The 27,658-nt window shown below is 41.7% G+C and overlaps 3 protein-coding genes and 1 pseudogene across 5 annotated transcripts; all 4 read right to left on the minus strand.

Moving 5' to 3' along the window:
* Positions 1-3,859: 3,859 nt before the first annotated feature.
* Positions 3,860-8,479, minus strand: LOC9270757 (ubiquitin carboxyl-terminal hydrolase 1). Its single transcript, XM_015793028.3, has 3 exons — positions 8,305-8,479; positions 5,730-8,180; positions 3,860-4,624 (listed from the first exon to the last, which is right to left on the minus strand). Exon 2 carries the CDS (start codon positions 8,165-8,167, stop codon positions 6,872-6,874), a length of 1,296 nt encoding a protein of 431 aa, XP_015648514.1. The 5' UTR covers positions 8,168-8,180; positions 8,305-8,479; the 3' UTR covers positions 3,860-4,624; positions 5,730-6,871.
* A 1,364-nt stretch (positions 8,480-9,843) lies between these two features.
* LOC4346105 (protein NRT1/ PTR FAMILY 5.10-like) lies at positions 9,844-13,776 on the minus strand (annotated as a pseudogene).
* A 1,988-nt stretch (positions 13,777-15,764) lies between these two features.
* Positions 15,765-20,996, minus strand: LOC4346106 (ubiquitin carboxyl-terminal hydrolase 2). Its single transcript, XM_015793495.3, has 4 exons — positions 20,862-20,996; positions 19,403-20,655; positions 17,936-18,860; positions 15,765-16,506 (listed from the first exon to the last, which is right to left on the minus strand). Exons 2-4 carry the CDS (start codon positions 20,628-20,630, stop codon positions 16,275-16,277), a joined length of 2,385 nt encoding a protein of 794 aa, XP_015648981.1. The 5' UTR covers positions 20,631-20,655; positions 20,862-20,996; the 3' UTR covers positions 15,765-16,274.
* A 1,031-nt stretch (positions 20,997-22,027) lies between these two features.
* LOC4346107 (ubiquitin carboxyl-terminal hydrolase 2) lies at positions 22,028-27,153 on the minus strand. Of its 3 annotated transcripts, none has more exons than XM_066303298.1 (5): positions 26,944-27,153; positions 26,238-26,429; positions 24,823-26,090; positions 23,695-24,723; positions 22,028-22,742 (listed from the first exon to the last, which is right to left on the minus strand). In XM_066303298.1, the coding sequence occupies exons 4-5, from the start codon at positions 24,348-24,350 to the stop codon at positions 22,511-22,513; spliced, it is 888 nt and encodes a 295-aa protein (XP_066159395.1). In that variant the 5' UTR covers positions 24,351-24,723; positions 24,823-26,090; positions 26,238-26,429; positions 26,944-27,153; the 3' UTR covers positions 22,028-22,510. The 3 variants fall into 2 exon arrangements, 2 of the variants coding, with proteins under 2 accessions (XP_066159395.1, XP_015649082.3); XM_015793596.3 differs by lacking the exon at positions 22,028-22,742 and having other exon boundaries at positions 24,471-26,090.
* Positions 27,154-27,658: the final 505 nt, after the last annotated feature.

Below are 27,658 nucleotides of genomic sequence, written 5' to 3' on the forward strand. Positions count from 1 at the left end.
CTGTAAGCTGGATTATAATAAGTCGACATTGAATAAGATGTTCGCTGCTTGTTTCTCTGATAGATAGCTCTTAGCCACCTAATAATCTAAAAAATATTTTTAGAGTGGATTAATTACCAGATTATAGTAATTTGGCTTATAGATTGTAATGATCTATTATAATAAACTATCTGTTTGTTTCAGCTTACTTCTAATAATCTACATTATAATAATTCTAAGCTTTCAGTGCCTAAATGGAAAGGTATAGATTTGTGCGATCCGAGAATGAGGGCAAGCCTGTTGGCCTTGCTTGCCACGAGGCGTATTCTTGTTCGATTGCTCTGTATAACTTCGCTCTACTGACGTGGATTCCCTTACCACTGATAACACCCCGATTTGTGACTGAGCAAGAGGTGAAATATTCCATCATCGCATTCGTAGAACATAAGATCAAAGATCTTGAAAAAGGTTGGAGCTCAAATTTCGATTATCTGTATGAGGCCGAGAAAGAATGCAAATGTCTTGTGCATGCTCTTCCAGGTGGACTTCAGATCTGTCCAGCTCTTGACAGGTGCAGATATATATGCAGTTTCTGTAGATTTTGTCGTCTTTGTATTTCCTTTTAATTGTCTTGATTCAAGTTGTGCTATTTTTTTCTTTCTTTTTTTAGCATCACATCGTTCAAGACAAATGGTGGACACAACTTATTTAGTTTGCTGGAGATCCGAATGGTGCACGGTTGGTTAGCTAATCCCGAGGATAACATCTATGAGACGGTCAGGTCCTTCTCTTGCGATGATCTGGAGTCACACATTTCTGATGCTCTGAATGATAATTCTGAAGCTGCACAGAGGAATAGGGATGCAAGCAAAAGTAAGATTGTATCATCAAACATGTTACTCAATAAATCCCACGATTTGATTTTTTTTTGTTCTACTAATTTTTGTGTTTATTCTTATTGCAAGATTTATTGGGTGCAAAGAATCAGATTACAAGTTATGGGTATATATGTTGGTCTCACTAGGGACTACTATACACTTTTATTTGATGAACACTGCAATTCACTCATTTAATACATTATCATCTGGACTACACAGATATCAGTCTTTGTGCCAAGGATTACTGAAGGATGAATATGCTATCCTTTATCGGGGGAGTGACACCTTCAATCTTATTCGCGAGGTATTAACCCTATAGATAGCTATAACGTCGGTCATCTTATTATTTGAAAATATGATGACGTTTTGTTTTAATAAGCTGTCCCTCTAAATTGTTGATGATATTACCGCAGAAAGATGGATCCATTTTGATCCTGGAAACAGACAAATATATTAGATGCTTACCCCCAAGCAAGGTGGAGGATTCTGGAAGAGATAAGGATATCCTACAACTTCCTTAACTCTAATGATACAAAACTCTCCAATCTACTAATTTTCCTATGTAACAGGCGGATGAGGAACCAATTTACTTGAATTGCAAATACATTCCACTTAAGAATCAACCCCACATCGCTAAAGTAAGTTGTAGACTTGAGAATGTACTCCCAACTCACCAATTTCATGCTAACTCTCTTGCACTTAAAAAAATTATAAATAACAAGTCATTTGATACTTATTGTCTGACAGGCAAAACTATGGTACTATGAGAAGTTGAATTCAAGAAATGAATATGCTCCAAGAAATGTAACAAAGGATGAAGCTTCTATTCAGAAGCCAACAGGAAGTGAGGGAAAACTCTCAAATCAGGAAGCAATATTGCAAACGAAACAGGCTTCTGATGAGACACTGCACTATAGAGTTGTTCAGTTCAAGCATGAGAACTTGCTTACTAGCATTATTTGCCACAAGGGATATTCACTTTGGACTGCTCTCTATAACCATTTAGTTTTGAATAGAGCTCTCGCAGTGAAACCATCGGAAGTAAAACTCCAATTTCTGCCTGAGAGAGAGGTGAAAGACGCGATCATTGCACATCTCAAACTTGTACTTGGTGAGATAGAAAAAAGCGAGAAATCAAAACATGAAAAGCTGTATAACTGTGAGTTTATCTGGAAATGTTTCATACGTTCTACAGCAGATACTCATCAGATCTATCCTGTTCTTGACAGGTGCAAATAGTTACTGTAGATTGCTTGTCATTACTTCTGTATCTTTGTATTTCTTTTTAATTGTTTTGATTCATGCCGTGCTATATTTCATTGCAGCTTCACATCATTCAAGGATTCTTTTGGACGTAGCTTAATTTGTGTGCTGGGGATCGAATTGGTGCATGGTTGGGTAGCTAATCCCGAGGATAACATCTATGAGACGGTCAAGTCCTTCTCTTCTGATGACCTGGAATCACACATTTCATCCCTTGATGCTCGGAGTGATAATTCTGAAGCTGCACAGAGGGATAGGGATGCAAGCAAAAGTAAGATTGTAATATCATCAAACATTTTACTCAATAAATCCCATGATTTGATTTTTTTTTTATTTTACTATTTGTTATGTTTGATTTCTTATTGCAAGATTTGTTGGCTGCAAGGAATCAGTTTACAAGTTATGGGTATGTTGGACACTAGGGACTATACTTTTATTTTATTTGATGAACACTGCAATTCACTCATTTAATACATTATCATCTCAACTACACAGATATCAGTCTTTATGCCAAGGATTAGGGAAGGATGAATATGCTATTCTTTACCGGGGCGATGACATATTCAATCTTATTCGCGAGGTATTAACCCTATAGCTATAATGCCGGCCATCTTTTTATTTGAAAATATTTTGTTTCAATATTTTATTTAATACGCTGCCCCCTTTAAATTGTTGATGACACTACCGCAGAAAGATGGATCCATTTTGATCCTGGAAACAGACACAGATATATTAGATGCTTACCCCAAAGCAAGGTGGAGGATTCTGGAAGAGGTTAGGATACCCTACGATTTCCTTAACTCTAATGATATAAAACTCTCCAATCAACTTATTTTCCTATGTAACAGGTGGACGAGGAACCAATTTACTTGAATTGCAATTACATTCCACTTAAGAATCAACCCCACATCGCTAAAGTAAGTTGTAGACTTGAGAATGTACTCTTAACTCACCAATTTCATGCCAGGCTCTCTTACACTTGCAAAATTTATAAAGAACAAGTCATTTGATACTTGTCTGACAGGTAAAACGATGGTACTTGGAGATGAAGTCAAAGAAGAAAATTAATGAGGCTTCAAGCAACGAAGGTGCTGGTCAGAAGCAGTGTTATCGAGACACGCGTGTCAGTGTGTCGACTCGTGTCAGGCGTGGCAAGACACAGCTGTAGTGACAATGCTGAACTTGGAGAGACTAGAGAGAAGAGAGGGATGAGATAGAAAATGCATGCAGCTAACATGGTAGCACCCCTCGAGATGAAAGAGAGTGGCAATGCACTTTTTTTTTTTTTTGATAGATCCACTCTCTTGTCTCCTCCAGTTTTCTTTATTGTCCTTTTTATCTTGTACTACTATTCTTTACTATGGTAGATAAAAGGACACATGCAACCGTCATCGTGTACAGCTGCAAACAAAAATATATGATCTTTTATGCAAATTAATGCCCCATTCACTTATTAAGAGACCCCAAATTTCTCTTGAGATGGAGGGCTAACACAGGTGGCAACTTGCTAAAAAGACATGTTTTAATTGCACCTTGACACAAGAAAAATAGAGGCAAAGTGAAGCGGATAATATACTATTCGAACTTTCCACAGCACTGTAAAGCAATTGCAGATAACAGATCATCCGACAAAACTATATCGATGGCTAAACAATCACCAGCTCAAGTCTCTAGTTTGTTTTTTTCAACGAATGCAAAATTCTCAAGGTGTATCTCAATCATCTTGCATACAATGTCTCTTTGCCATAAAAAAATATTGAGGCAAAACTCAACATGGCGAATGATATTTTCCACAGTACTTTAGTGTAAACTAATTACAGGTAACAGTAACAATCGACAAAACTGTACCGGTGCTTCTACTTCAAAAAGAAGAAAAAAAACCTGTGCATGTGCCTACATAATGATTTTGCTTACTTCAAAAAGAAGAAGAAAACCTGTCCATGTGCCTACATAATGATTTTGCTCAAATTCTCTAATGCAAAATGTCCAACTATGCCGTTTGTTTTCAAATAAATTATTAATACACTCATGGACAAAAAAGGGATATCAGCTGGTCAAGAACAACCGAATTCTCTCAACTGGTATGTACATGTTGCGGTCAAATTGGAGTCCTGCAATGACTAAGCCAACGCAACAAGATTCAACTTGATCACGAACCTACGTCAGTATATGTACACTGATTAAAATTGAATCATTGGTCGTCCAAAGAATGCTTGTTAATCTGATAACATATGCTTCCTTTGTGATTGCTACTCTGTAGGATCCAGACATCTTAGCCTTCAATCCTCTCATAGAAAAGAAGGTAAGCTTCGCACTTGAGAACTTCTTCTAAAGAGACTTCTCTGATGTCGGCATCACTTGCACAAAACCATAAGGAAGAGCCATTGGTCTGCTGCGGGCAACTTGGTCTCACATAAGCAACAAAATGCCCTGCATCCATGCAAAGGCCCAGGTGCTCAACAACACCAACTAGACGGTAGCTGGAATTATCTTTGTCTTCAGAACTGAAGATTAGAGAAAACAAAAACGATCAAAACAGATATAAGACTGTACTTCATTATGGCTCAATGTAAACAACAGCATGTCTTATTTTATCTTATATAGTTACTCCCTCCATCTCAAAATAGAAGGGCTTTTGCCCGGATGTGACACATCCTACTAATGTGTAACATCCAAACAAAAACCCTTATATTTGGGGACGGAGGGAGTATATCTTATGAACAGAATATTATTAACAAGAAATCAGTATCTCATCTCATGAAAAAAAATCTGTCAGATCTAAGTAAAAGACTGGTATAAATCATCCTAAGAGAATAAACATGTAAAGTATAAACAAGTAAATCCCCTACAAACTATTTCAACATATCACTTTATATATATCCATCATATATTAAAATATTAAAAAATACATAAGTATATCAAACAAATCAAATTCTAAGAAATAAAAAAGGTTCAACAGGTTAGGCATTTCATGGTACACATCACCTACAAATAAAAAATCAAAAAGCAATTATATATACCATTTCAGATTTTCTTTAATGGGATGTCATTTTCCAAAAAATATCCAGTGGTCAATGATGAACTACTACAGTGATTGAGTTTGTCCTTCAAGATGGGTGATATCATATTAACGACCATAGAGTTACTCTACTGGGTGTAACCTGACTCTATAGGGTTAGAAAAAGCAATAATATACACAAGTCCCATGTTGGAGGGGACGCAGTTCCATAGCCTTAGAATGCCTATTCACTTTACAGTCCACTTGCCTCAACGCAAACTACGGAGCTCTTCCAAACGAATGTTGCAATGATAACTACAAGATCGGTTTTGTTTGCGTCTATTTCTTTGTCTTAAATCATGTTAGCCTGCCAGAAATAGGACAGAGCAGTGCTATCCTAAGTCGTAACCTATTTCTGTGCCAAAGAAAACTAGCTGACCATGCAAGCGAAATTCATTTTTAGTTTTTACCACAGCTACGGAAACATGCATATTTTGCTTTTTCTGGTTTTCAATTGGACAAACAGAAACAAATGTGTGCAAGGTATACGGTTATCAACATGCTCATAACAACAGCACACAAAAAAATGGACAGACTAAATTACTCAGTACCTGGGGTGCATGAACAATTTCACATCAAGGGTCTCCTTAAAGCTCACATGTCCACTCACTTTAAGTTTAAGAGGCCATAAATTTCTCTTGAGATGGAGGGCTAACACAGGTGGCAACTTGCTAAAAAGACATGTTTTAATTGCACCTTTGTTCCTATCTGGCCGATCATATTGGTTTTCTTCCACTTGATGTGCACTATGACCCATATTTACTTGCTTCCCCCTTCCCTGATCTTGTTCATCCTGGTCTCCATCAACTGTCCCATTCACATTGGTACATGCCACTGGCTGTTCACCATGTTTACCACTTATAGGGCTTGCCTTCTGATCAGCATTGGAACAGTTTTCACACCTCTTTTCTATCATCTCTGCTTTTAAATGCAATTCCAATATTTCCTCGATTGAAGCAAGAGAGTTGATATCATCTGCCTTATCATAAACTGCATCACGATTTCGATCTTTCCCCTTGTCTTCTGTAGCAACTTCTGCTGACAAAGTGTCCATCTTGGCTTCTATACTATCTTCTGGCTTGATGCTATCAAGAACAGCACTGACAGTTCTCTCTACACCATGGCCTGATGCTATCAACGTGTTCTCTTCCCTTGTTGGAGCCTGCAAAGGACCATGTACATCACCCTTGCTTTGCGAAATCTGTTCCAAGTGATTAGAATCTGCAGAATCAAGCATATAAGTTTTAGGTTTTGTCGTCATAAGTAACTTCATGAAACCAGGAACCGTTGTACATTGTTTGAGAATCTTGAACCTCTACATTTGATTGTTTGAAGCTTATTTTCTTCATGGACCATGTACTTAAGTTAACCAACAAAGCTGAGTAACATTTATTATACGAGCACAAGGACTCAGCAAAAACTGCTGGAACATCCCGTTTGTATAATGCTGTCATCCTGAAGGTTCTGACATTTGTGCAGTCCATGTATGAACCATACCAAAGAAATATTCTCTATTTAGCTACTAGAAGGGCTCTTCTCTGAAAAATGTCCTTGTCATGTCAAGCAACAAAATAACAAACAATAGTTGTACTATCATGGTCTGCTCCATTCAATCATTCATTAATGAAAAATTCATCTTCTGTTTCACCTTGCGTGCTTGAAGGCCCGTTCAACGTTGTTTTCCATTATTTAGTTAGGCACAGGAACACATAAACTTACCAACTTCCAAAGGCTCTGATGTTTTCACCATAACCATATGTTCCGATTCTGAAGCGGGAACCTGAGCATCACCGCCTTCAGAAATTGCATGAATCTTTTCGGTGTTAGTCTTGTTGATTGCTGGAAACAGTTCCATATGAGTCTTCTGTTGAGATATGCATCTTCCATTCCGTGGTGGTGATGCAACACTTCTGGCTGGAGTCCCCTTTGGTGGTAATGGCATTGAGAGATCATGGAATACCTCCTCTGAATCTGACTTAAACGAGCAACATTTGCAAGACAAGGTAACAGACAGCTGACCAGCAAATATGGAATCAATAACCGTAGGAGCCACAGCACTAGGAGCACCTTGTTGCATCTTACCAGCCCTCCATTTCCTTTCATCCTCATCCAAACCATCGCGCAAACAGCAAAGCAATTCATGACAGTCCTGCATAGCAATGCCTCGGAACTGCGGGTAACGAAAGCGCACACAACGCAAGAGCATCGCCGGGTCCAGCAGGCGTCGAGCGTAGCTCGGACCATTTGTACCAACAAAGAGATCATGCAGCAAGTCACCAAGGACACCCGACGGAGCGCCCGGCCCCAAGATCCTCGCCCGCAGCTTCCCGAGCACAAGGAGGCACTGCAGCAGCGCGTTCAGGTAGCAGGTGTTCCCAAGATTCGGCATCCCTGTGACAACACATCCATACCCTTCCTCGCCGCCTCCGGCGCCATCATCGGCCACCATCTGGCTCTCAATTGCCAATGAATCCTCACACTCGAAGCAGTAACCCTCACACGGATCCTCGCAGCGCAGCGCGACCCAATGCGCCCTCCGGTAGGCATGCTCCCTGATGTGCCCCAGCGGCTTGGCCCTGTGGGCTAGCCCTCCGACGCAGAAGCACCAGCCGCATTCGGGGCACACCATCATGAGGTTGCTCCCGGTGGCCAGGCACGTCTCGTGCTCGCACATCGGGTCGCCGCGGGCGGCCATGCCCATCTCGATGTCAGCGATCTCGTCCATGTCGCAGCTGAAGTGGCCGCAGTCCTCGCCGTCGGTGTCCCTGATGGCCACCGCCTCGCAATCCCCCGGATCCTTCAAGGGATTCCGTGACGGAACGCAGCCGCCGCGTGAAGGACCGGCCTCCGCCGCCGCCGCCGCCGCCATCGCGCGTGGCGGTGTCGGCGGCGGCTCCAGGCATGGGGCCTTCCCCTTCCGCCGTCTCTCGGCAGCATCCCGATCTCCATCCCCATCCCTCGCCCTTGCCTTCTTCTTCTCCGAATACATCGCCGTCTGGACTCTGGAACAGGAAGAAAAAATCGCAAGAATCCGATAATAAACATTCCGGATGAACATGAACCAAGAAAGGCGAAAGAAAGATGAGAACAAGAGAGGAAATCGAGACAATCCGGGTGAGGACCAACCAATGGATCAAGCGCGCATCGGGCAACGCCGCAACGTGCAGCGGGATTTGGTTTGGGGGAGAAATGCGCGACGAGGGCTCGGAATCGACGAGAACGATGCCGAGAGGTTTTGGAGGAGGGAGGGAGGCGGTGGCGTTCCGGCTCGTGTTGGGTTTGGAGGACACTGGAGTCGGGCAGAGTTGGGGTTGGAAAGAGAGATTGAGATTTGAGAAAATCCCAGAAAGAGAGACTGAGAGTTGAGGTTGGTAATTAATAAGCATCCAATTTCAAAAATATTAGTATTGAGTTGCATGCAAGTGTGGAATAGAAATGGGCAGCAACTTTTATTTAATTGCGCGACAGCCAGATTTGAACTCGAGACATCTGGCTCTAATACCATATTGAGTTGTATGCACCGACCAGTTCAACCCAAAAATTTAAGCTGATGAGAAAAGGCGGGCAATTCACTTTATATTCCAACAAATATCATGGATAAATACAAGTTTGATGTAATATCAATATACAAGAGATTTTGTCTCTAAAATATCATCGTTGTTAGGGTTCCGTTAGCATCCTTCCATTAAGTGCTATAGAATAAACAATGCATTTAACGGCGTAGGATGGACGAAACCTTAACGGCAATGGCATTTCTGATACTAAATCATTTGTACGAATATTTTGTGGAAACTCGGACTCGTCAATAGCATGTTTTAGATTTGGGTGTTTGTCAATGGTATTTCTTGGATTTTCTCTTGAGATAATAGGTGGGTCCATGGTTCATCGGGTTCACAATGACAAACACACGTTTCTTTGAAGGTAGAGGTGCCTAATCCCGAAAGAAAGAGGGAGTGGATTTTAAACTCTCGAGAAGGCATATCTCTATTGTTTGCATGCTATCTAAATAATTATAAAAAATTAAGAAGTATATGTGATATATCACTGTTAAAATTTAACTTCTACAAATTAAAAAAAACAAATTAAATTATAAATTGTTAATGTATATTAACAGTAAAAATAGTTTTTTTGGCAATATGTAAAAGTTAAATTAAGAATGTTCGTATTAATTTATCTTGTTAAAAAAATTAAAAAAAATTTAAATAGTTTCCTGTTAGAGAGGTGGTCATGTGCGTGGATCGCATGGTTGCTACCTAACCCTGCTTTGTTTTGGATGAACGCCAATATAATGGAAGGAGTACATGGAGGGGTGGAATTGAGGAATAGCGGCAGTTCTTTTGTGTTTTGTTTTGTTTTTTTGTTTGTTTTTTTTTTGAAAAGTTCACTCAACTGCAAAATCGAATATAGAGTACAACTAAGGTATAAAACTAGTGCAAATTAAGTTCCCCTTGGTCGCTGGTTTTGGTTAAACTACTTACGTGGTGCATTGATCTGGTCTATCGTCCTACGTGGCGTAGAAAGAAACTAGTACTATTTATGTTTTAAAATAATTATAATTTTATATTGTTTTAGCATATATCTTGAAGAAGCAATTGCTTCTTGATACAACTGGAGTACTAGCAAGTTTTTACCCAAATGACTGCTTTGCTTTTGAGCATGCCAGTATGGAATGGAATTACTATGAATTAGAGGGTGAATTATTTACATGATGCATAATCAATTAATCAGTCTGCAATCTGGATTGTCTGTCCGTACATGCATCGATCCGTCGTACTAGTATCATGCATGATGAGTATTAATACTACTGGTGTTTGATGGTACAAGCAGCGTCTTGTTCCTGTAGGCGTACGAGCGGGCGAAGCAGAGGAACATCGCGAGTGCGACGGCGCTGACGCCGGCGAGCAGCCAGTAGAAGTAGTCGAGGTGGCCGCGGTCGAGGTCGTCGGCGAACCACCCCTCGCCGCCGTCCCTCCTGGTGACGCCATCCAGCGCCGCGATGAGCGCGGCGCTGACGAAGCCGCCGATGCCCACGGCGCCGCAGTAGAGCGCCAGCCCGACGCTGCGCCGCCCCTCCGGCATCTCGCCGTGGAAGAACTCCTGCATCCCCACCGCCGCCAGCACGTCGGCCACCCCCATCGACGCGTACTGCGGCACCAGCCACGCCCAGCTCATCGCCGGCCGCCGCCCCGCCCGCGCCGCCCCCAGCCGGCGCCCCTCCACCGCCGCCAGCGACGTCGCCAGCCCCGCCCCCGTCCGCTGCAGCGTCGTCAGCCCGCTCGGGTTGCCCGTCGCGCGCCGCAGCGCCGGCACCACCGCGCGGTCGTAGATGGGCACGAACAGCACGATGGTCGCCGGCCCGATCGTCTGGAGCGCGGCGGGCGGCAGCTCCACGCCGCCGATGCGGCGGTCCAGCATCCGCCCCTGCTTGTTGAACAGCGTCATGATCTGCGCGTCCGCCACGCCGTACGCCACGCACGCCGCCCATATCGGAAGCAGGCGCCGCAGCGCGCCACGCGCATCCTCCTCCGACGACGACGATCGCTTGCCATCCATGGCGGTGTCGGGACGGGGCGGCGCGTAGAGGCGGTAGGTGGGGGTGCCGAGGAGGAAGACGGCGGAGGCGCAGGACACGACGGCGAAGGGGACGCCCCAGCCGACGTTCTCCTGGACGTAGCTGACGGCGGCGATGGCGACGGCGACGCCGACGGCCATGGAGAAGAACCACCAGTTGAAGAGGGAGCTGCGGGCGGCGCTCTCCCTGGGGTGGCCCGGGTCGAATTGCTCGGCGCCGAACGCCAACCCGCATGGCTTGTCGAATCCCTGAGCGAAGGCGACGAGGTAGAGCGAAACGTAGACGAAGATCACCTGTGCCATGGAAGGACGGCAGGCGGCGGCGGCGGCGGCGGTGGCGGCGCACGCCGGCAGCGAGGACGCCACAGTCAGCATGCCAAGCCCCTGCAATCATGCGCCCATGCGCGTGAAATCCAATCAATTTTGTATTTATCCGTTCTAAAATATTTGTAGTAATAAGTTTTTACCTTTAAAATTTATCATAAAATATAACTCCTTTGTACGTAGTTTATATATATATATATATATATATATATATATATATATATATATATATATATATATATATATATATATATATATATATATATATATATATATATATATATATATATATATATATATATATATATATATCATTTTTTCAACCAATAATAATCTTCCGCCGTTCAAGTTTCCCTACCTAATAACTCCTCTTCTCAAAACCTTTGTCCATTTAATTCTACTTAAGATATAGATTTTTCTTAGCATTTTTTAAATTGTTAAAATGGTGTATTCTTTGTAAAAAAAATTTATATAAAGTTGCTTGAAATATCAAATTAATTTATTTTTAAAATTTGTATTTGAATTTTTCGGAGAAGGGTACTGATCACTCTCGAACGGACGTACGCACGTTCATTTCAATTAAATCACATTTGTTGTTTATTTTAAGAATGCACGCATATTAGTGAGTAAGATTAATACTCTACCAGTGGGAGTAACATTTTTAAGATAGGATTAAGATAAGGTGGAGCAGGGAGATGGTGACAGTGTTTGATTTGATCGCTCAGTTGCGAAAGGGTCAGATATATAAGTACTTAGTCCATGTTTGTTTCAGCTTAAAATTATTATAATCTAGATTATAGAACTAGATTATTATAAGCTGGATTATAATAAGCCGATATAGAATAAGCTGCTAGTTGTTTGTTTCTCTGGATTATTATCTGTTTGTTAGTTGTTAGTCATCCAATAATCTAAAATAAGCATCTTTAGAGTGGCTTACCAAATTATAGTAATCTGGCTTATATATTATAATAATCTATTATAATAAGCTATCTGTTTGTTTTAGCTTACTCATAATAATCTAGATTATAATAATTATAAGCTGAATCAAACAGGGCTTAATTAATTGGATGGACCAAATGTGTGAGCAGAGAGTTTTCTTCTTTTGACAGTGCTTGTACTAATTAATACGCGTCATCCACGTCTTTGTTGCTTGCAGATGCAGATCGATATGCACATTTCTATCTTTTCCATTATATTTTTGTCCTGATGATGATTACTAGTACTGTACTATCAATTACTAATTGTGTTCGTACGTTAATGGGCAATATAACAAGTGGTCAGAGGAGTATTAGTAGAAGTAACACGAATTTCATGGCAGACATGCTGGCATATACGGGGTGCTACTCCATTATTATTCATCGAGGAGTGGTAAGTACTAAATTAACATTGACAAAATTGAATAAACCACCAAATTATCACTTCTGTTTTGAATTTACCCTCAAAAGCTGATTTGTTACAAAGGCCAATCACCCAAACCCTTTTTTGATAAATACTTATCATTATGGAGCCAATCAGCCAACGTGTACCCATAGTACTACCTTTATCCTAAATTACTTCTCTTTAGAATAGTACTACCTTTATCCTAAATTACTTCTTTTTAGAATTTAAATTTTGTTCCAAAATACTTATCATTACGGAGTGTTAGTTGTCTTATTCAAAACCTTTTCAATTTTATCCTTAATAATAATTTCACTTCTTATAATGCATTATTCAATAAGAAGGAAAGAGCATGACCGTAGTTGATTGTCACTACTCATCGGCTCATCGCCGTTGCCTTCAACCCTCAAGTTATTCAAGTTCATCTTTCTGCTTTAAACTACACCCTCCGTCTAAAAAAATTAAATATTCAGAATCATAGCTAGAATTTATATTTTTTTTAAGACAGAGAGTACAACAGGTATCGAGCTGGCTGATCTAGCCTTTGTTTATTTGCGTGCACGGATGGATTTGGTGGGTCAGCCTTTGCAGCAAATTGACTTTGGGTGGGAGTTGGAAAAAACAAGAGTGACCAGTTTTATTTACAATCTTAACAATAAATAATAACAAATGGATGGAGGAATATATAGTAAATAATAAATAAAATATTACCATGACGTAGAGGGTGCAGGCGAGGAGGATGAATGGGTAGCGGCCGAGAAGGAGTCGGCGAGGACGGCGCCGAGGAGAGGGAGCATGCGCGCCGTCCCCGACCACGCGTTCGCCGCCGACGCGTTCGATTGCCCCAGCGGCCCCGTCAGGTAGCTGATCAGGTTCGCCGACACGCCGTAGTAGGAGAAGCTGCAGCCCATCTCCAACACTGCAACAATTCATTAATCAATTAATCTCTCATGAAATCTAATCAAACTTTGCAAATTAAGGAACAAAATTAACCAAACCGAACAAACATCGGTATACGCAGTACACGCTCACTGGCGACGAACAGTGCGGAGCGCCAGCCGCCTGAGGTGGCGCGGTAGACCGGCCGCCCTCGGAAGTCGGACACGCCGGCGAGCGGCGGCTCCGGCGGCTGCGGCGGCGGCTCGTCACCCTCATTCGGAATAAGCAAGGGACGGCGACTGTCCATCGGATCGGATCACTCGTTGGTCGCTTTGGGTGTGCTAGTGCTAGTAGGATTTATAGGAGAGCACTGAGCACTCTCTCCAATTGAGAAGAATCAGAAAATGCTGCTGCTGTTATTGCCCTCGTCTCCTCCTGCTGCTGCTGTTCTTGTTCATGTCGAGTGAGGCAGAGAGGCCACTAACTATGGCACAATTATCCCCGAAAAAAAAACAAAAAACAAAAAACAAAAACAAACTATTGCATGATTTGCAAAAGATAGCGAAATCCAAACCGTCCATCTCCTTAACCCGTGATATATATGGGCATGTTCACTTTGCTGCCAAAAAAAAACCTTATCAAATTTTGGCATTTTGGCATGGTAACTTGCCAAAATTTTGGCAAGATTTCTTATATAGTTACCAAAATTTAGCAGCAAACTAAATGTAGCCACTTTTTTGGCAACTTTACTAAAATTTAGTAAGGTTGAAAATGACACCAAAGTGAACAGGCCCTATATTTCGAAGATATTTAAGAGCACCACGAACGAATCGACGACAAAGGAGTGAAGGACTGAGTAGTGAGTACCTAGGATGTCCTACTGGACTATAGCAAATTAAAGGAGACGACAAGTAGCATTAACTGGGCCTTCTCCCCACCGATAATTCAACCACAGCAAATTAAAGCTGATGCAGGGGTGTTAGGTTCATGGCCACATTTTGCCACACTACATTTTTTATTGCCACAGTTTATTAGATATGTGTTTAGTTCACTGTCACAGTTGTGACTCGCCACACTTTTTCAACAGCATGTCCTATATGTCATAGACTTAATTTTCTTACCAATTTTACCACACTCTGTGGCTAGCAATTTATTCACCACACTTTTGTGACTACCATAACTTGCCTAACGTTAGTTGTGGACTATAGCAAATTAAAGGAGACGACAAGTAGCATTAACTGGGCCTTCTCCCCACCGATAATTCAACCACAGAACCAACATCTTTAACTTTTAAAGCTGATGCAGGGGTGTTAGGTTCATTGCCACATTTTGCCAAACTACATTTTTTATTGACACAGTTTGTTAGATATGTGTTTAGTTAACTGTCACAGTTGTGACTCGCCACACTTTTTCAACAGCATGTCCTATATGTCATAGACTTAATTTTCTTACCAATTTTACCACACTCTGTGGCTAGCAATTTATTCACCACACTTTTGTGACTACCATAACTTGCCTAACGTTAGTTGTGGACTATAGCAAATTAAATGAGACGACAAGTAGCATTAACTGGGCCTTCTCCCCACCGATAATTCAACCACAGAACCAGCATCTTTAACTTTTAAAGTTGATGCAGGGGTGTTAGGTTCATGGCCACATTTTGCCACACTACATTTTTTATTGCCACAGTTTGTTAGATATGTGTTTAGTTCACTGTCACAGTTGTGACTCGCCACACTTTTTCAACAGCATGTCATATATGTCATAGACTTAATTTTCTTACCAATTTTACCATACTCTGTGGCTAGCAATTTATTCACCACACTTTTGTGACTACCATAACTTGCCTACAACCAAACACACCCTTAAAATCCATAGATAGTTTCGGATGGTGCTTTTTGATGATTAACGTGACACCCACATGGTGTATTGAACCGGTTGTCATCTCCTACGTGACGTCTATTGGATGAATACAATTAGAAAGAAAATAGTGGGACCAATATGTCATTAACATCTCTTCCTCCTCCTCTACCCTTGGTGGACGCAGATGAATAGCGATTGGCTTAAGCAGCCACGTTAGCTCGAGCTCCTTGTCTCCCCTTCCCCTAGCATCATGATCCGTTTCCTCTACTCTATCTCTAGCATCCCAGGCAGAATTAAATCGGGCCACATCGTGATTTTGCAACTTGACTTACACTGGTTTAGACTTATACTAGTTTTAACAGTTTAACGACAATTGATATCTGATTTTGCGATTGAGAAATATGAATGGAACATATAAAATGGACCCCCTTTTTTTTTTGTTCTTTCCTCTACCCATATGGGGCCTGTTAGGGAGAAAATATTTTTTGCTAACACAGCACATGTCTCTCATCATCAATGGAGAATTGGAGATCATTAGGTGTTACATAATGTCCATCTAGAAAACAAGGGAAGAAAGAAAAAAAAAGTGCACTTGTTATTGCTATTTCAAGGTTCAAGTTTGTATCATCTTGCATATGATGTATCTTGCCATCACAAAAATATTGAGGCAAATTTCAAAGTAAATGTTCCATTTCTCTATAGTACTGTAAAGTAATTGCAAATAACAGCAACATCCACAAAAACTGTACCAGGGGTGTAACTGTTACCTGTGCCTATATAGTAACCTTGTTCAATTCTCTAACGCTATATGTCCAACTATACTAATTTCTGTTTTCAAATGGAATCCTAACGCATTCATAACATAAAAAGGATGGATATGCATGCATGTAAGCAGATCAGATGGTCAAGAACAACTGAAATCCCTTAGCATGCCCATGTCGCGATCAAATTGAAGCCCTGAAATGACTCAGCCAAATTAACCTGATTAGAATTGGATTCTTGGTCGTCCAAAGAACGCTTGACAATCTGGCACACCTGCTTCCTTTGTGATTGCTATTCTGATTAGTTGAATTCTGGACATCTCAGTTTTCCATCCTCTCATAGAAAAGAAGATAAGCCTCGCACTTGAGAACTTCTTCTAAAGAGACTTCTCTGATGCTGTCATCACTTGCACGAAACCATGAGGAGGAGCCACTGGTCTCCTGCCGAGGACTTGCTCTCACATAAGCAAGGAAGTGCCCTGCATCGTTGCCAAGGCCGCGGTGCTCAACAACACCAACTAGACGATAGCTGAGATTATCTTTGTCTTCTGAACTGAAAGATTAGAAAAAATAAAAAACGATGAAAAGCAGATTTTAACTCATTATAGCTACATGTAAACAGCAAACATCTTTCTTGTGTTAATATCCTTGTATTGAATATTGTTAATAATTATTCTATTATACAAAATACTACTAGTATAGATCATCTTAAGTGAATAACCATGTAATGTTACAAAAATAATCAACAAATAAGACACACTGTGATAATTTAAACAGGTATTAGGTTTACGAGTCCACCATACACTAAAAATACTGAAACAAAAAGTATGTCAAACAATTCAGTTTTTTAACAAATAAAAGTGCTGCCTGGTTAGTTATTTGAGGGCACACACCGACAAAAGAAAAGGAAAGAATAGAAGTTCCTAGATATTATAAATTGGATTTTAATTAGATTGTGATTGAAAAAATCCAGTGTAGTCAATGATACTCTGTTACAGTGGGTTGATTTAGGTAGGAAAATGAGTGTGATATCATATAAACACACCTAGAGTTAGAGAGGGTGTACAATAGATGACTCTAAACTCTAAAGGTAGGATGAGCAAGAAAGCAGAGTACAGTCAAACCATGCTGTTAAAATCAAATCGCACTTGACTCCCCACTACAGTTGAATCATTCACATTATCACCTTGTTTTCTTTTTTCACATTTCACATAATAAGAGCATAACCATTGAAATTTTACTAGCAAGGGTGCCAGACAGCCATTCAAAATTTTACTAGCAAGGGTGCCAGACAGCCATTCACAGGTGCACCTAGGGAAAAATCCTAAATGGGTTAATAATGTTCAGTAAATCCCATGTGGGAGGGGGTTCATTGATCTGCTGCAGCTTAAGAATGTCTATTCACTTTACTGCCAATTTGTCATAGTCCAAATTGTCTCATTGCCTACTTAATGAGCTATTCCATACCAAATGCTCCCATGACAATTAAAACATTGGTTTTATCATTAATCCATGTTGGTCTGTCAGCAAGAAACAAGAGCAGTGCTATCCCATGTCCTAAACAACCTTTATGCTACACAAAACGAACTGGTTATACCAGGAAAATACAGCAGTCTGGTACTCTGGTGTCAATTCATTTTTTGCGTGGAACAGGAGATTGCTCAATTTAGAGCTTTACAGGTTGAATTGGACAAATAAAAAGCATTGCACACACAGTACAACAATCCACATGCTCATAACAGCAGAACAAGGAAACATAAATTACTCATTGATATGAAATGCTGGTGTCATCTAAAAGCATCATTTTGTGCTAGAGGTGTATTCTTAAAGTAGGAACAAATTAATAAAAAAAATATTAATTGGCTTACTGCCAATAAGATAGATATTTAAATTGGCTTAACACAATTAGAAGTCGTTGAACGCCAATGCCAATATATTTTCAAAAAAAAAAAAACAGAGATGAGGTATCGGTACGACGGTACCTGGGGTCCATAAACAGACCCATATCAAGGATCTCCTTAAATCTCACATGTCCTATCACCTTATGAGGTCCCAACAAAGATCTCATCAGATGAATGACTAATACAGGTGGCAGCTTGCTAATAAAATGTTTTTTAATTCCACCTTTATTCCAATCTTTCTGCTCATTTTGGTTTTCTTCCACTTGGTGTGCACCATGATGAAGCTTTACTTGCTCCCCCCTTTCCTCACTTAGTATGCTGGCATTTTGATCCTGGCCGCTCAACAGGTTGGCCTGTTTCTCAGCTGGAATGCAACTAGGTTCAGCTTCTTGAACACCTTCATGGCATTCAGGTCTTCCGTTGGATTGCTCGCTTCGGCATGTTATCTTCTCTGACAGTTCACTCTGGTCTCCATCAACTGTTATGTCCTCATTGGTACTTGACATCATAGGATTACTGTATTTACCTAGATTGATGCCTGGCTTCTGAGCAACCTTGGAGCAACTCTCACAAGTCCATTCTACCATCTCTGCTTCAAAATGCAATTCCAAATACTTGTCTATTGATGCAAGAGAGTTGATACCCTGCGCGTTATCGCAAGAAATGTCACTACTCCGACTTTTCCTAACTTCTACTGAGAAAGTGTCAGTCTTGGCTTCTGAACTAACTTCTGGCTCACTGAACACATCATCAAGAACAGCACTGACATTTTTCCCTACATCACTTCCTGATTCTATCCATGCATTCTCTTTCCTTAGTGAAGGCCCTATATCTTCTGGAACATGGGCATCTGTTTTTGTCAAATCCATTTCCTCAACTTTGACATCAGGTAACATGTTTTGAGGAAGGAAATCAACAGTCTCCCCTTGGACCTTATCCTTCTGAGTCTGCAAAGGGCGACATACAGCATCCTTGCTATGAAAGATCTGTTCAACTTTAGTAGAATCTGCAGAATCAAGCATATAATTTTTTTTGTCCTCATCAGTATCTTCATGAAATCAGCAACCATCATTCTCTACATGGTCTGAAATACAGTCTTTATCCTCTATATTTGATTATTTGAAACTTCTTTTCTTCAAGGATTTCTGTGTACTTTAAGTTAACCAACAATTTGGAGCAAAATTTATTATATGAAGACAAGGAGAACTCAAAAACCTAGAGCTATCTTCCAGTGGCAAGAATAACTACTGCACTGTAACATACAGCTATGACATGCTATAATTGCAGAAACATCCTGCAGGTTCTAATATTTCTGTAGTATATTTAACAGTCAAGCCATTAACTCTTTCCGAAAAATGCCCTTTTTCTTATATTGAGCAAAAACTAACAAATAATTGTGGTAATATCAGAGTTTTCTGCATTCACTCAAGAAAAATTCCATGTTCTGAGACACCCAACATGTTGCAGGCACTGTTAAAAAAAATGTTGCAGGAATGTTGAACATTGTTTTCCTTTCCTTTCATTAGGCACAGGAGCACATAAACTTACCAACTTTCAAAGGCTCAGAAGTTTTCACCAATACCACATCTTCCAATTCTGAAGGACTTTGAGAATCACTGTCTTCAGCAATAGTATGAATCTTTTCTGGGTTACGCTTGTCAACTTCTAGTTCAGCATGGATCTTCTGTTGAGATTTATATCCTTTAGTCCTCGGTGGAGATGCAATACTTTTGGATTGAGTTGGTGGAAGGGGCACCGAGAGATCATGGAATGCAACATGTGAAACTGAACTAAATGAGCAACATTTACACGATATGTGAGAAGACAGCTGACCACCAAAAATGGAATCAGTAACTGTAGGAGTCACTGCATCATCTTGCATGTTAGGAGGATTTGTCCCCCTGTCCTCCTCATCCAATTTTTTTCGCAAACAGCAAAGCAATTCATGGTTATCTTGCATAAAAGCTCCTATGAACCGTGAGTCCGACTTGCGTACATAAGCCAAGAGCCAAGTCATGTCCAGCAGGCCTCCTGTATTGTTCACACCGTATGTCTGATCAAAAAGATCGTACAGTATTGTACCAAGGGTCCCCAGTGGAGTGTCCGGTCCTAACATCCTTGCCCGCAGCTTTCCAAGCACAAGGAGGCACTGCACCAATGAATTCAAGTAGCAGGTGTTTCCAAGATTCAGTATCCCTTTGATAGCATGGGCATGCCCATCAGCTAACCCAGACACATGTGACCTCTGTCGTAGGCTTTCCCCCATCATCATCCTTAACGCTGATTTCGCTGGGCTCTCTTCGCGCGGCACCCCATTGTTGTCAGTCATCCCCCCATCATCATCCTTAACACCGATGTCATAGGCTTCTTCACACTTGAAGCAGTACACCCGATTCAATCTCTCATAGTACAAAGCAATCGAATGCTCTTCTTCGTGCATGGCGTGGATACAGGCGTGGTTGGCGCAGAGGCGCAACTCGCATTCCAAGCACACCATGATATCGTTCGCCGCGGTGACGTCGCAGGTGTAATCACCGCACACCGGGACGTCCTCGGAGAACCTGAGCCCCGACACGATGTAATCGACGTGATCCTGGTCAGACATGAAGTGCTCGCACCGCTCAACGCCGGTGCCGCTGGCCTCCAGCAACATCGCCTGGAACCACTCAGAATCGTCCGCCGCCGCCGACGCCGACGCAGCCGGCGGCTCCAGGCGCGGGGATTTCCACGGGCTCCCGGCAGTATCCGCCGCCCTTGCCCTCTTCCCCTCTTCCATCGCGTCTTAAACCCCAATTCAAACCCTACAGATTAGCGAGATCAATCAACATAGCCAAAAAAAAAGTGAGAATCCACCAACAGGATCGGAAATCGAACATGAACAGCGCCGCGGCGAATCCGCACACCAAAAAAAATAGAAAAAAAAACACCAACACCCACCGATCAAACCGCCCATCGGCGACGAACAGCGGGGTTTAGGGGGTGTGTGGAAATGTGGGAGGAAACTTACCGGAAGAAGCGAGGAGGACCCGGAGTCGACTAGCGCCGCGGGGTGAGGCGTCCGCGACGGCGACGGCGACGACGACGGCGAGAAGTTGGAGGAGGAGAGGAGGGGGGGAGAGCGGCGAAGGCGGCGTCGCTGGTCGGGGACGGCGGCGCTCGGGTGGGTGTATATTGGGCTAAATGGGCCTAGGTGGCCGTCGTGAGTTCAACGGAGCCCATGGAAAGTATATATTTCCTCCTGTAAAAAATGAAAGTAAATTTCGAAATGTCACGTATACTACCTTCGTCCTAAAATGGTTTGACCACGGATATTAAAAAAGTAGGTGAAAATAATGAAGGAAAGTTGTGATTAGTTAAGTAGAGAAAGTAGATGAGAAAATTAGTGGATAATGTGTGTGATTGGTAAAGATGATGACAGGTGGGTAGATAAATAGCTTCATTTTTGGAAAAACTACTATGCTAGAAATAGCATTTAGTATCTTTTTAATAGAAAGCATGTATATACTCATGGCATATAACCGCAGAGTTTATGATATGTGAAATAATATTTCAAAGTAATAGAGAGTTAACCCAATCATCTGAATTTTAAAAAACAAATAATTTAAAATTCTGTAGACACCTTATGGCATGAAAATTTAATTAAATATATTATCTGGATTATATGGGTGTGGATTTTCTGGAATCCTGGGACTATAATATCAGAAATTCAGGGTTGCATGCCACAAGTTATACTAAGGTTGGATTATGCAACTTTAAGTTATCTTAAATTTACTTAAAAGAACCCTCTTTCCAGAATTCCATGTTCTCCTTTTTATGCTTTTCTTTTCCAAATGAGGTTCAGTTTTTTCATTCGTGATGTCAGGCCAACTCGATTGCACAACACTTGGGCAACACCAACGCTATAAATTGACACCTCCAAGAGAGTTAGTTAAAAACAAATCCTCCTCTTGATTGCTTCAGAAGAACAGCAGTGATGCAAACAAAGCAAATGTCCATCTCATCATCAAGACATCAGCGGAGCAGTAGGGTCTCATACTCTAATTGCATGTCACATTGTATCCATTCTTTCCTTTCAAAAAAAAAACATTGTATCCGTTCAGAAAAGATAGGTCCAAAGAATTGCTCTTGTTATCTCTACTACTTCTCAAGATATATGATTGTATCTGAATCATCTTGCATACAATGTATCTTGCCATCACAAAAATTATTGAGGCAAAGCTCAAGGTATAAAAGAAAATGTGTTCCTGATTTTACAGTACTGTAAAGTAACTACAAGTAACAGTAACATCCGACAAAATTGTACCAGTGCCTATATATTCATCTTGCTCAATCCTCTAATGCAAAATGTCCAACTTTGATGTTTTCTTTTCAAATGAATTCCTAATATCGTCCTCATGGACAAAAGAGAAGTGGAAATAATCAGTTGTTCAAGAACAACCCAAATCTCTCAACTGGTATGTACGTGTTGCGCTCATGCAATGACTCAGACAAAAGCAACGAAATTCAACTTGATCACGAGCCTACGTCAGTACAGTATGTACACTGATTAAAATTGAATCCTTCGTGCCCAAATAATGCTTGATAATCTGAAAACATCTGCTTCCTTTGTGATTGCTATTCTGATTAGCAGCTGGTGGATACAGGATTCCAGACACCTTAGCCTTCAATCCTCTCATAGAAAAGAAGGTAAGCCTCGCGCTTGAGAACTTCTTCTAAAGAGACTTCTGTGATATCGGTATCACTTGCACGAAACCATGAGGAAGAGCCATTGGTCTGCTGCGGAGGACTTGGTCTCACATAAGCAACATAATGCCCTGCATACATGCTAGGGCCCAGGTGCTCAACAAAACCAACTAGACGATAGCGGGAATTATCTCTGTCCTCAGAGCTGAAGATTAGAGAAAATAAAGATGATCAGAGCAGATCTAAGGCTTTTAACTCATTATAGCTCGATGTAAATAACAGAACGCCTGTCCTTGTAACTGAATATTGTTAGCGAGATATCTGTCAGTTAAAAAGACTGGTCTAAATCATCTTAAGCAAATAACCATGATGTTATGAAAATCAACAAATAAACAGTCATAATTTCAACAATCCAATGGAAAATGTTAGGTTTGTTTATATCCATCATACACTAAAATACTGAAACAAGAACAGAACTATATCGAACAGCCCGGACTTCTAACAAAATAAAAAGGTTTCCAGGTTAGCCATTTGAAGGCACACCCCTAAAGAAAAAGAGCTAAAAGCTTCTAGCCTAGAGTTAATCTAAGGATGTATGATCTGATCTGACTGTAAAGGGTAGGCAAGAGCAAGAGAGTACAATCAGATCGGGATGTTAAAATCACCCAAAATTCAAATTATTTGATTACCCAAATCACAATTAAATTCCCCAAATGTAGCAGAATCATTCACGTTGTCACCTTGTTTCGTTGTAATCATTTCATAATATCAGCGTAACAATTGAAATTTACTTGCAAAGGGAGCTAGACAGCCATCAAGAAGCACACCATTTCTTATTTAACTATGGTTAATTTTACAGGAGACATCTAGAATCTAGATTACAACTTGACACACCATACAATAATCCACATACTCATAGCAAGAAAACATGAGAAATGGACTAAATTACTTTGACCTGCAATGCTAGTGTCATCTGAAAGCATTCTTTTAGGGGAGAAGTGTAAAACAAATGGGAACAAATTGAGAAAAATAACATTTATCAGCTTACTACAAATAAGAAACTTAATTACACGGGCATAGAACAAACAGAAATCTAATAAACATCATCAGTCATATGTTTTCGGAAAAAAACAGATGCAGTTGTCACTTGTCACTACCTGGGATCCATGAACTGCCCCACATCAAGGATTTCCTTAAAGCTCACATGTCCTATCACCTTCGTTAAATCCTCCAAATATCTCATCAGATGAATGGTCAATACAGGTGGCAACTTGCGAATAAGACGTGTTTGAATGGGACATTCATTCTTATCTTTCTGCTCATTTTGGTTTTCTTCCACTTGGTGTGCACTCTTCTCTAACTGTTCACTCTGGTCTCCAGCTGTTGTGTCCTCCTTAGTACTTGACATGATGCCTGGCTTCTTAAGAACTTTGGAGCAGTTCTCACAGGTCCATTCTATCTCTGTTTCAAGATACAATTCCAAGCATTTCTCAATCGATGCAAGAGAGTTGATATCATGTGCCTTGTCATAAACAACATCGCTAATCTGAGTTTTCCCCTTGTCTTTTGTAGTAACTTTTGCTGAGGAAGCGGTCATCTTGGCTTCTGTACTAACCTCTGGTTGAACAGCACTGTCATTTTTCTCTTCGCTTAGTGGAGAAACAAATGATGGTGAAGCAGGATCTTCTGGAATGCGGGGAAGGACATCAACAACCTTTCCTTGGACCTTATCCTTTCTAGTCTGCAAAGGACCACCTGCATCCATGCTATGAGATATCTGTTCCACTTTGGTAGAATCTGCAGAATCAAGCATATAAGTTTTTAGTTTTGTCCTCAACAGCTACTTCCTGAAACCAGCAATCTTCATTCTCTACATGGTTTGAGAACCTTTATCCTCTACATTTGATTATTTGAAGCTTCTTTTCTTCAAAGATCTCCACATGTACTTAAGTTAACCAACAATTTGGAGAAAAAAAATTATTATACGAAAACAAGGACTCAAAACCCCGAGCTATCTCCCCTTGGTGATAATTATTGCCACACTTGTAACAAAAATCTATGCCATGTTAAAACTGCCGAAACATCCTGCTAATGTAAACATCCTGTTGTGCAGTCCATGTATGAATCAAGTCTTTAAACATTTTTCTTCATGTAGCTAGTACGATAGCGCCGTTCCAGAAAATGCCCTTTTTTCTTATCTTGAGCAAAAACTAACAAACAATACTGGTACTATCAAAGGTTGCTGTGCTCATTCATGAAAAGTTCTATGTTCTGACTTCTGAGACAGCATGCACATTTGTAGGATTGTTCAGCATTGTTTTCCCTTCCTTTAATTAAGCACACAAGCATATAAGCTTACCAACTTTTAAAGGCTTTGATCTTTTCACCAAGAACACATCTTCCAATTCTGAAGCAGGACTCTGAGTCTTTTCATTGTCACTTTTGTGTTTGTCTATTGCTGAAAGCAGGTTGATACGAATCTTCCGTGGAGATCTGCGACCTTTAGTCCATGGTGATAATTCATCACTTTTGGCTGGAGACTCCTGTGGTAGTGGCACTGAGAGATCATGGAATACATCATGGGAAAGTGATCTAACTGAGCAATGTTTGCATGAACTGGTAACAGACAGCTGACCGCCAAAAATGGAATCAATAACTGTAGGAGCCACTGCACTGGGAGCACCGGCTTGCATGTTAGACAGCTTCATTGCCCTCTCCTCCTTGTCCAAACCAGTGCGCAAAATGCAAAGTGCTTCCTGGCTATCATGCATACCATTGCCTTTAAACTCTGGGTTCAGCATGCGTACACAAGCCAAGAGCTTCTCTGGGTCCAGCAGGCCTCCTGCATTATTTACACTGTCTGCATCATCAAAGAGAGATCGCAGTGAGCTACCAAGGAGCCCCAATGGAGCATCTAGTCCTAATATCCCTGCCCGCAGTCTTCCAAGCACAAGGAGGCACTGCAGCAATGAATTCAAGTAGCATGTATTTCCAAGATTCGGTATCCCTTTAATAGGACAGGCATGCCCAATAACTGACCCAGATGCATGATCACCTGCCACATTGTCAACTCTCATTCCCTTCTCATCCTCCTCACGTAAACTGATGAAATAGTCATCCTCGTTGTCCATTACCACCCCAAAATGCTCAGTTCTGATGAAATAGCACTCTTCACACGCGAAGCAATACGCCACATGTGGCTTTTTGTACACCAAAGCAACCCAATGCTTGTTGACCGAGGCGTGCCATTTCCCGTGTGTAGTGCAGAAACGCGATTCGCAATCCAAGCACGCCGAGATTTCCCTCCCCTCAGTATTGCCACAATTGTCAGCATTACACATTGGGGTGTCATCGCAGGTCTTGATCAGTGCTATGGCCAAATTAATGTCATCCTCCCCATACAAGACGTGCCGGCACCGCCGAGCACGGCAGTCGCCGCCGACCGATGCCATCCATTGTAACGCCACGACTTTCTCCCACCAATCGTTCACATCCAGCGCCGTTGCCGCAGTATCCCCTGGCCTTGCTGCCTTCTTCTCCACGTCTATCACGCCTGAAATTGCAAGAATCAAAAGCCAAAAAAACTCGCGTGAATCCAGAAACCCCAAATTATCGGTAAGGACTAGGGATGAGAACATGAACCAAGAACTGAAGAAAGCGAAAATAGGAGGAGGAGGAGAACAAGATCATAGAAGTTCACCGAGAGAGGCAGCATTTGGGTCATCGAGCTCCTTGCTCGGATTGTTTTTGATCAACCCAAGCAAGGACTTGAGACCGACTCCAGATTCGGCCTGATCTGTCGTCGTCGGAATTCGGTGCACCAGGCGCGGGGATTTCCGCGGGCTCTCGGCAGTATCCCCCACCCTCGGCCTCTTCTCGTCGTCCATCACGTCTGCAATTGCAACAACCACAAGCCAAAAAATCTCGCGTGAATCAATAAACCCCGAAGAAAACCAGAACGAATTAGGGAAAAATCCATAAACCTCAAAGCACGCCGCATGAGTTCACCAAAAAAGGAGACCGCGAGGAGCAACCAATAACAGCGCGAGGAGCAACCAAACCAAGAAAAAACCGAAAGAAATCGGGAAAAAAATTCCGAGAGAACTCCACCATAGGAGAGCAAGGGGCGAGCAGCATTTGGGCCATTAATTAAGCAAGGGAAGAACAACGCGAGGAGATTCTAGGGACTAGAAACCGAAATAATCGGAGAAACCGAGAGAGAACTCCACCAATAATCGAACCATTCCGGCGAGGACGACCAGCAACCACCCGCGCCCCGCCGCGGATTCGCGAACCAATAAACCCCCACCCAAAAGCGCGCGATCAAATCAAACCCCCCGCGTCGGCGACGAGCAGCAAAGCATCACAGAGAGAGGGGGGGAGGAAATGCGGGTGCGAGAACTCACCGGAGCACCGCGCGCGTGCTCGGAATCTCGAACCCAGCGCGCGCTCGAGCTGGGGAATCCGGCGACGAGGGCTCGCGCGCGGCGAGGCCGAGGAGGAAGCTTGGAGGAGAAGGCGGAGACGGAGGAGGGAGGGAGCGAGAGGAGGAAGAAGAGGGTGGCGGTGGCGTGCGGCGCGTTGGGCTTTTTGGCCGGTTTGTGTTAATCACCTCCGGGATTCGTGACCGCGTGAGCCCTGCGTTTTATTCATCGATCGTGGGCCTAATGGGCCGAGGTCGTCCTGGCCTCGCGGCATGATGGGCCGGGCCCAACGATGAGATGGGCTTTCGTCTTGCTCTACTGCCGTAACGATATTGAGGCTGTGTTTAATTGCTAGGATTGGAAACCTTCTATGATTAATTAATTAATATTATTAAAAATATTTTTAAAAATTATTATTATTAAAAATACTTTAGAAATAGATTAGTATGATTTTTTTAAATAATTTTTTTACAGAATTTTTTTTGCAAAAAACATACCGTTTAGCAGTTTAGGAAGCGTGTGCATGGAAAAGGAGTAAGTGGAGGTCAGGAATACGAAGAAACAAACTCACGCCGAGTGTTGTCTCATTCTGTAAAACTTGTTCTTTTTTTTTATATGTTTTTCATATCTAGTCTGATTTTTTGATCTGAAGAAAAATAAAGTGTGTGGTGTGGTATGCGTCTGTGGTGGTGTGTTT

This window comes from Oryza sativa, chromosome 8 (genome assembly GCF_034140825.1).
Source record: "Oryza sativa Japonica Group chromosome 8, ASM3414082v1".
NCBI lineage: Eukaryota > Viridiplantae > Streptophyta > Magnoliopsida > Poales > Poaceae > Oryza > Oryza sativa.

Bases quoted from the DNA above. Each gene is read 5' to 3' on its own strand.
- LOC9270757 (XM_015793028.3), bottom strand. From the start codon at position 8,167: ATGTATTCGGAGAAGAAGAAGGCAAGGGCGAGGGATGGGGATGGAGAT.
- LOC4346106 (XM_015793495.3), bottom strand. From the start codon at position 20,630: ATGGAAGAGGGGAAGAGGGCAAGGGCGGCGGATACTGCCGGGAGCCCG. The intron at 18,861-19,402 runs GTAAGTTTATGT...TTGATTCTGCAG, and splicing joins TTCTGAGCCTTTGAAAGTTG to ATTCTACTAAAGTTGAACAG. The intron at 16,507-17,935 runs GTACCGTCGTAC...CTAATCTTTCAG, and splicing joins GGTCTGTTTATGGACCCCAG to TTCAGAAGACAAAGATAATC.
- LOC4346107 (XM_015793596.3), bottom strand. From the start codon at position 26,424: ATGGACGACGAGAAGAGGCCGAGGGTGGGGGATACTGCCGAGAGCCCG. The intron at 26,091-26,237 runs GTGAACTTCTAT...TTGCAATTTCAG, and splicing joins CCCAAATGCTGCCTCTCTCG to GCGTGATAGACGTGGAGAAG.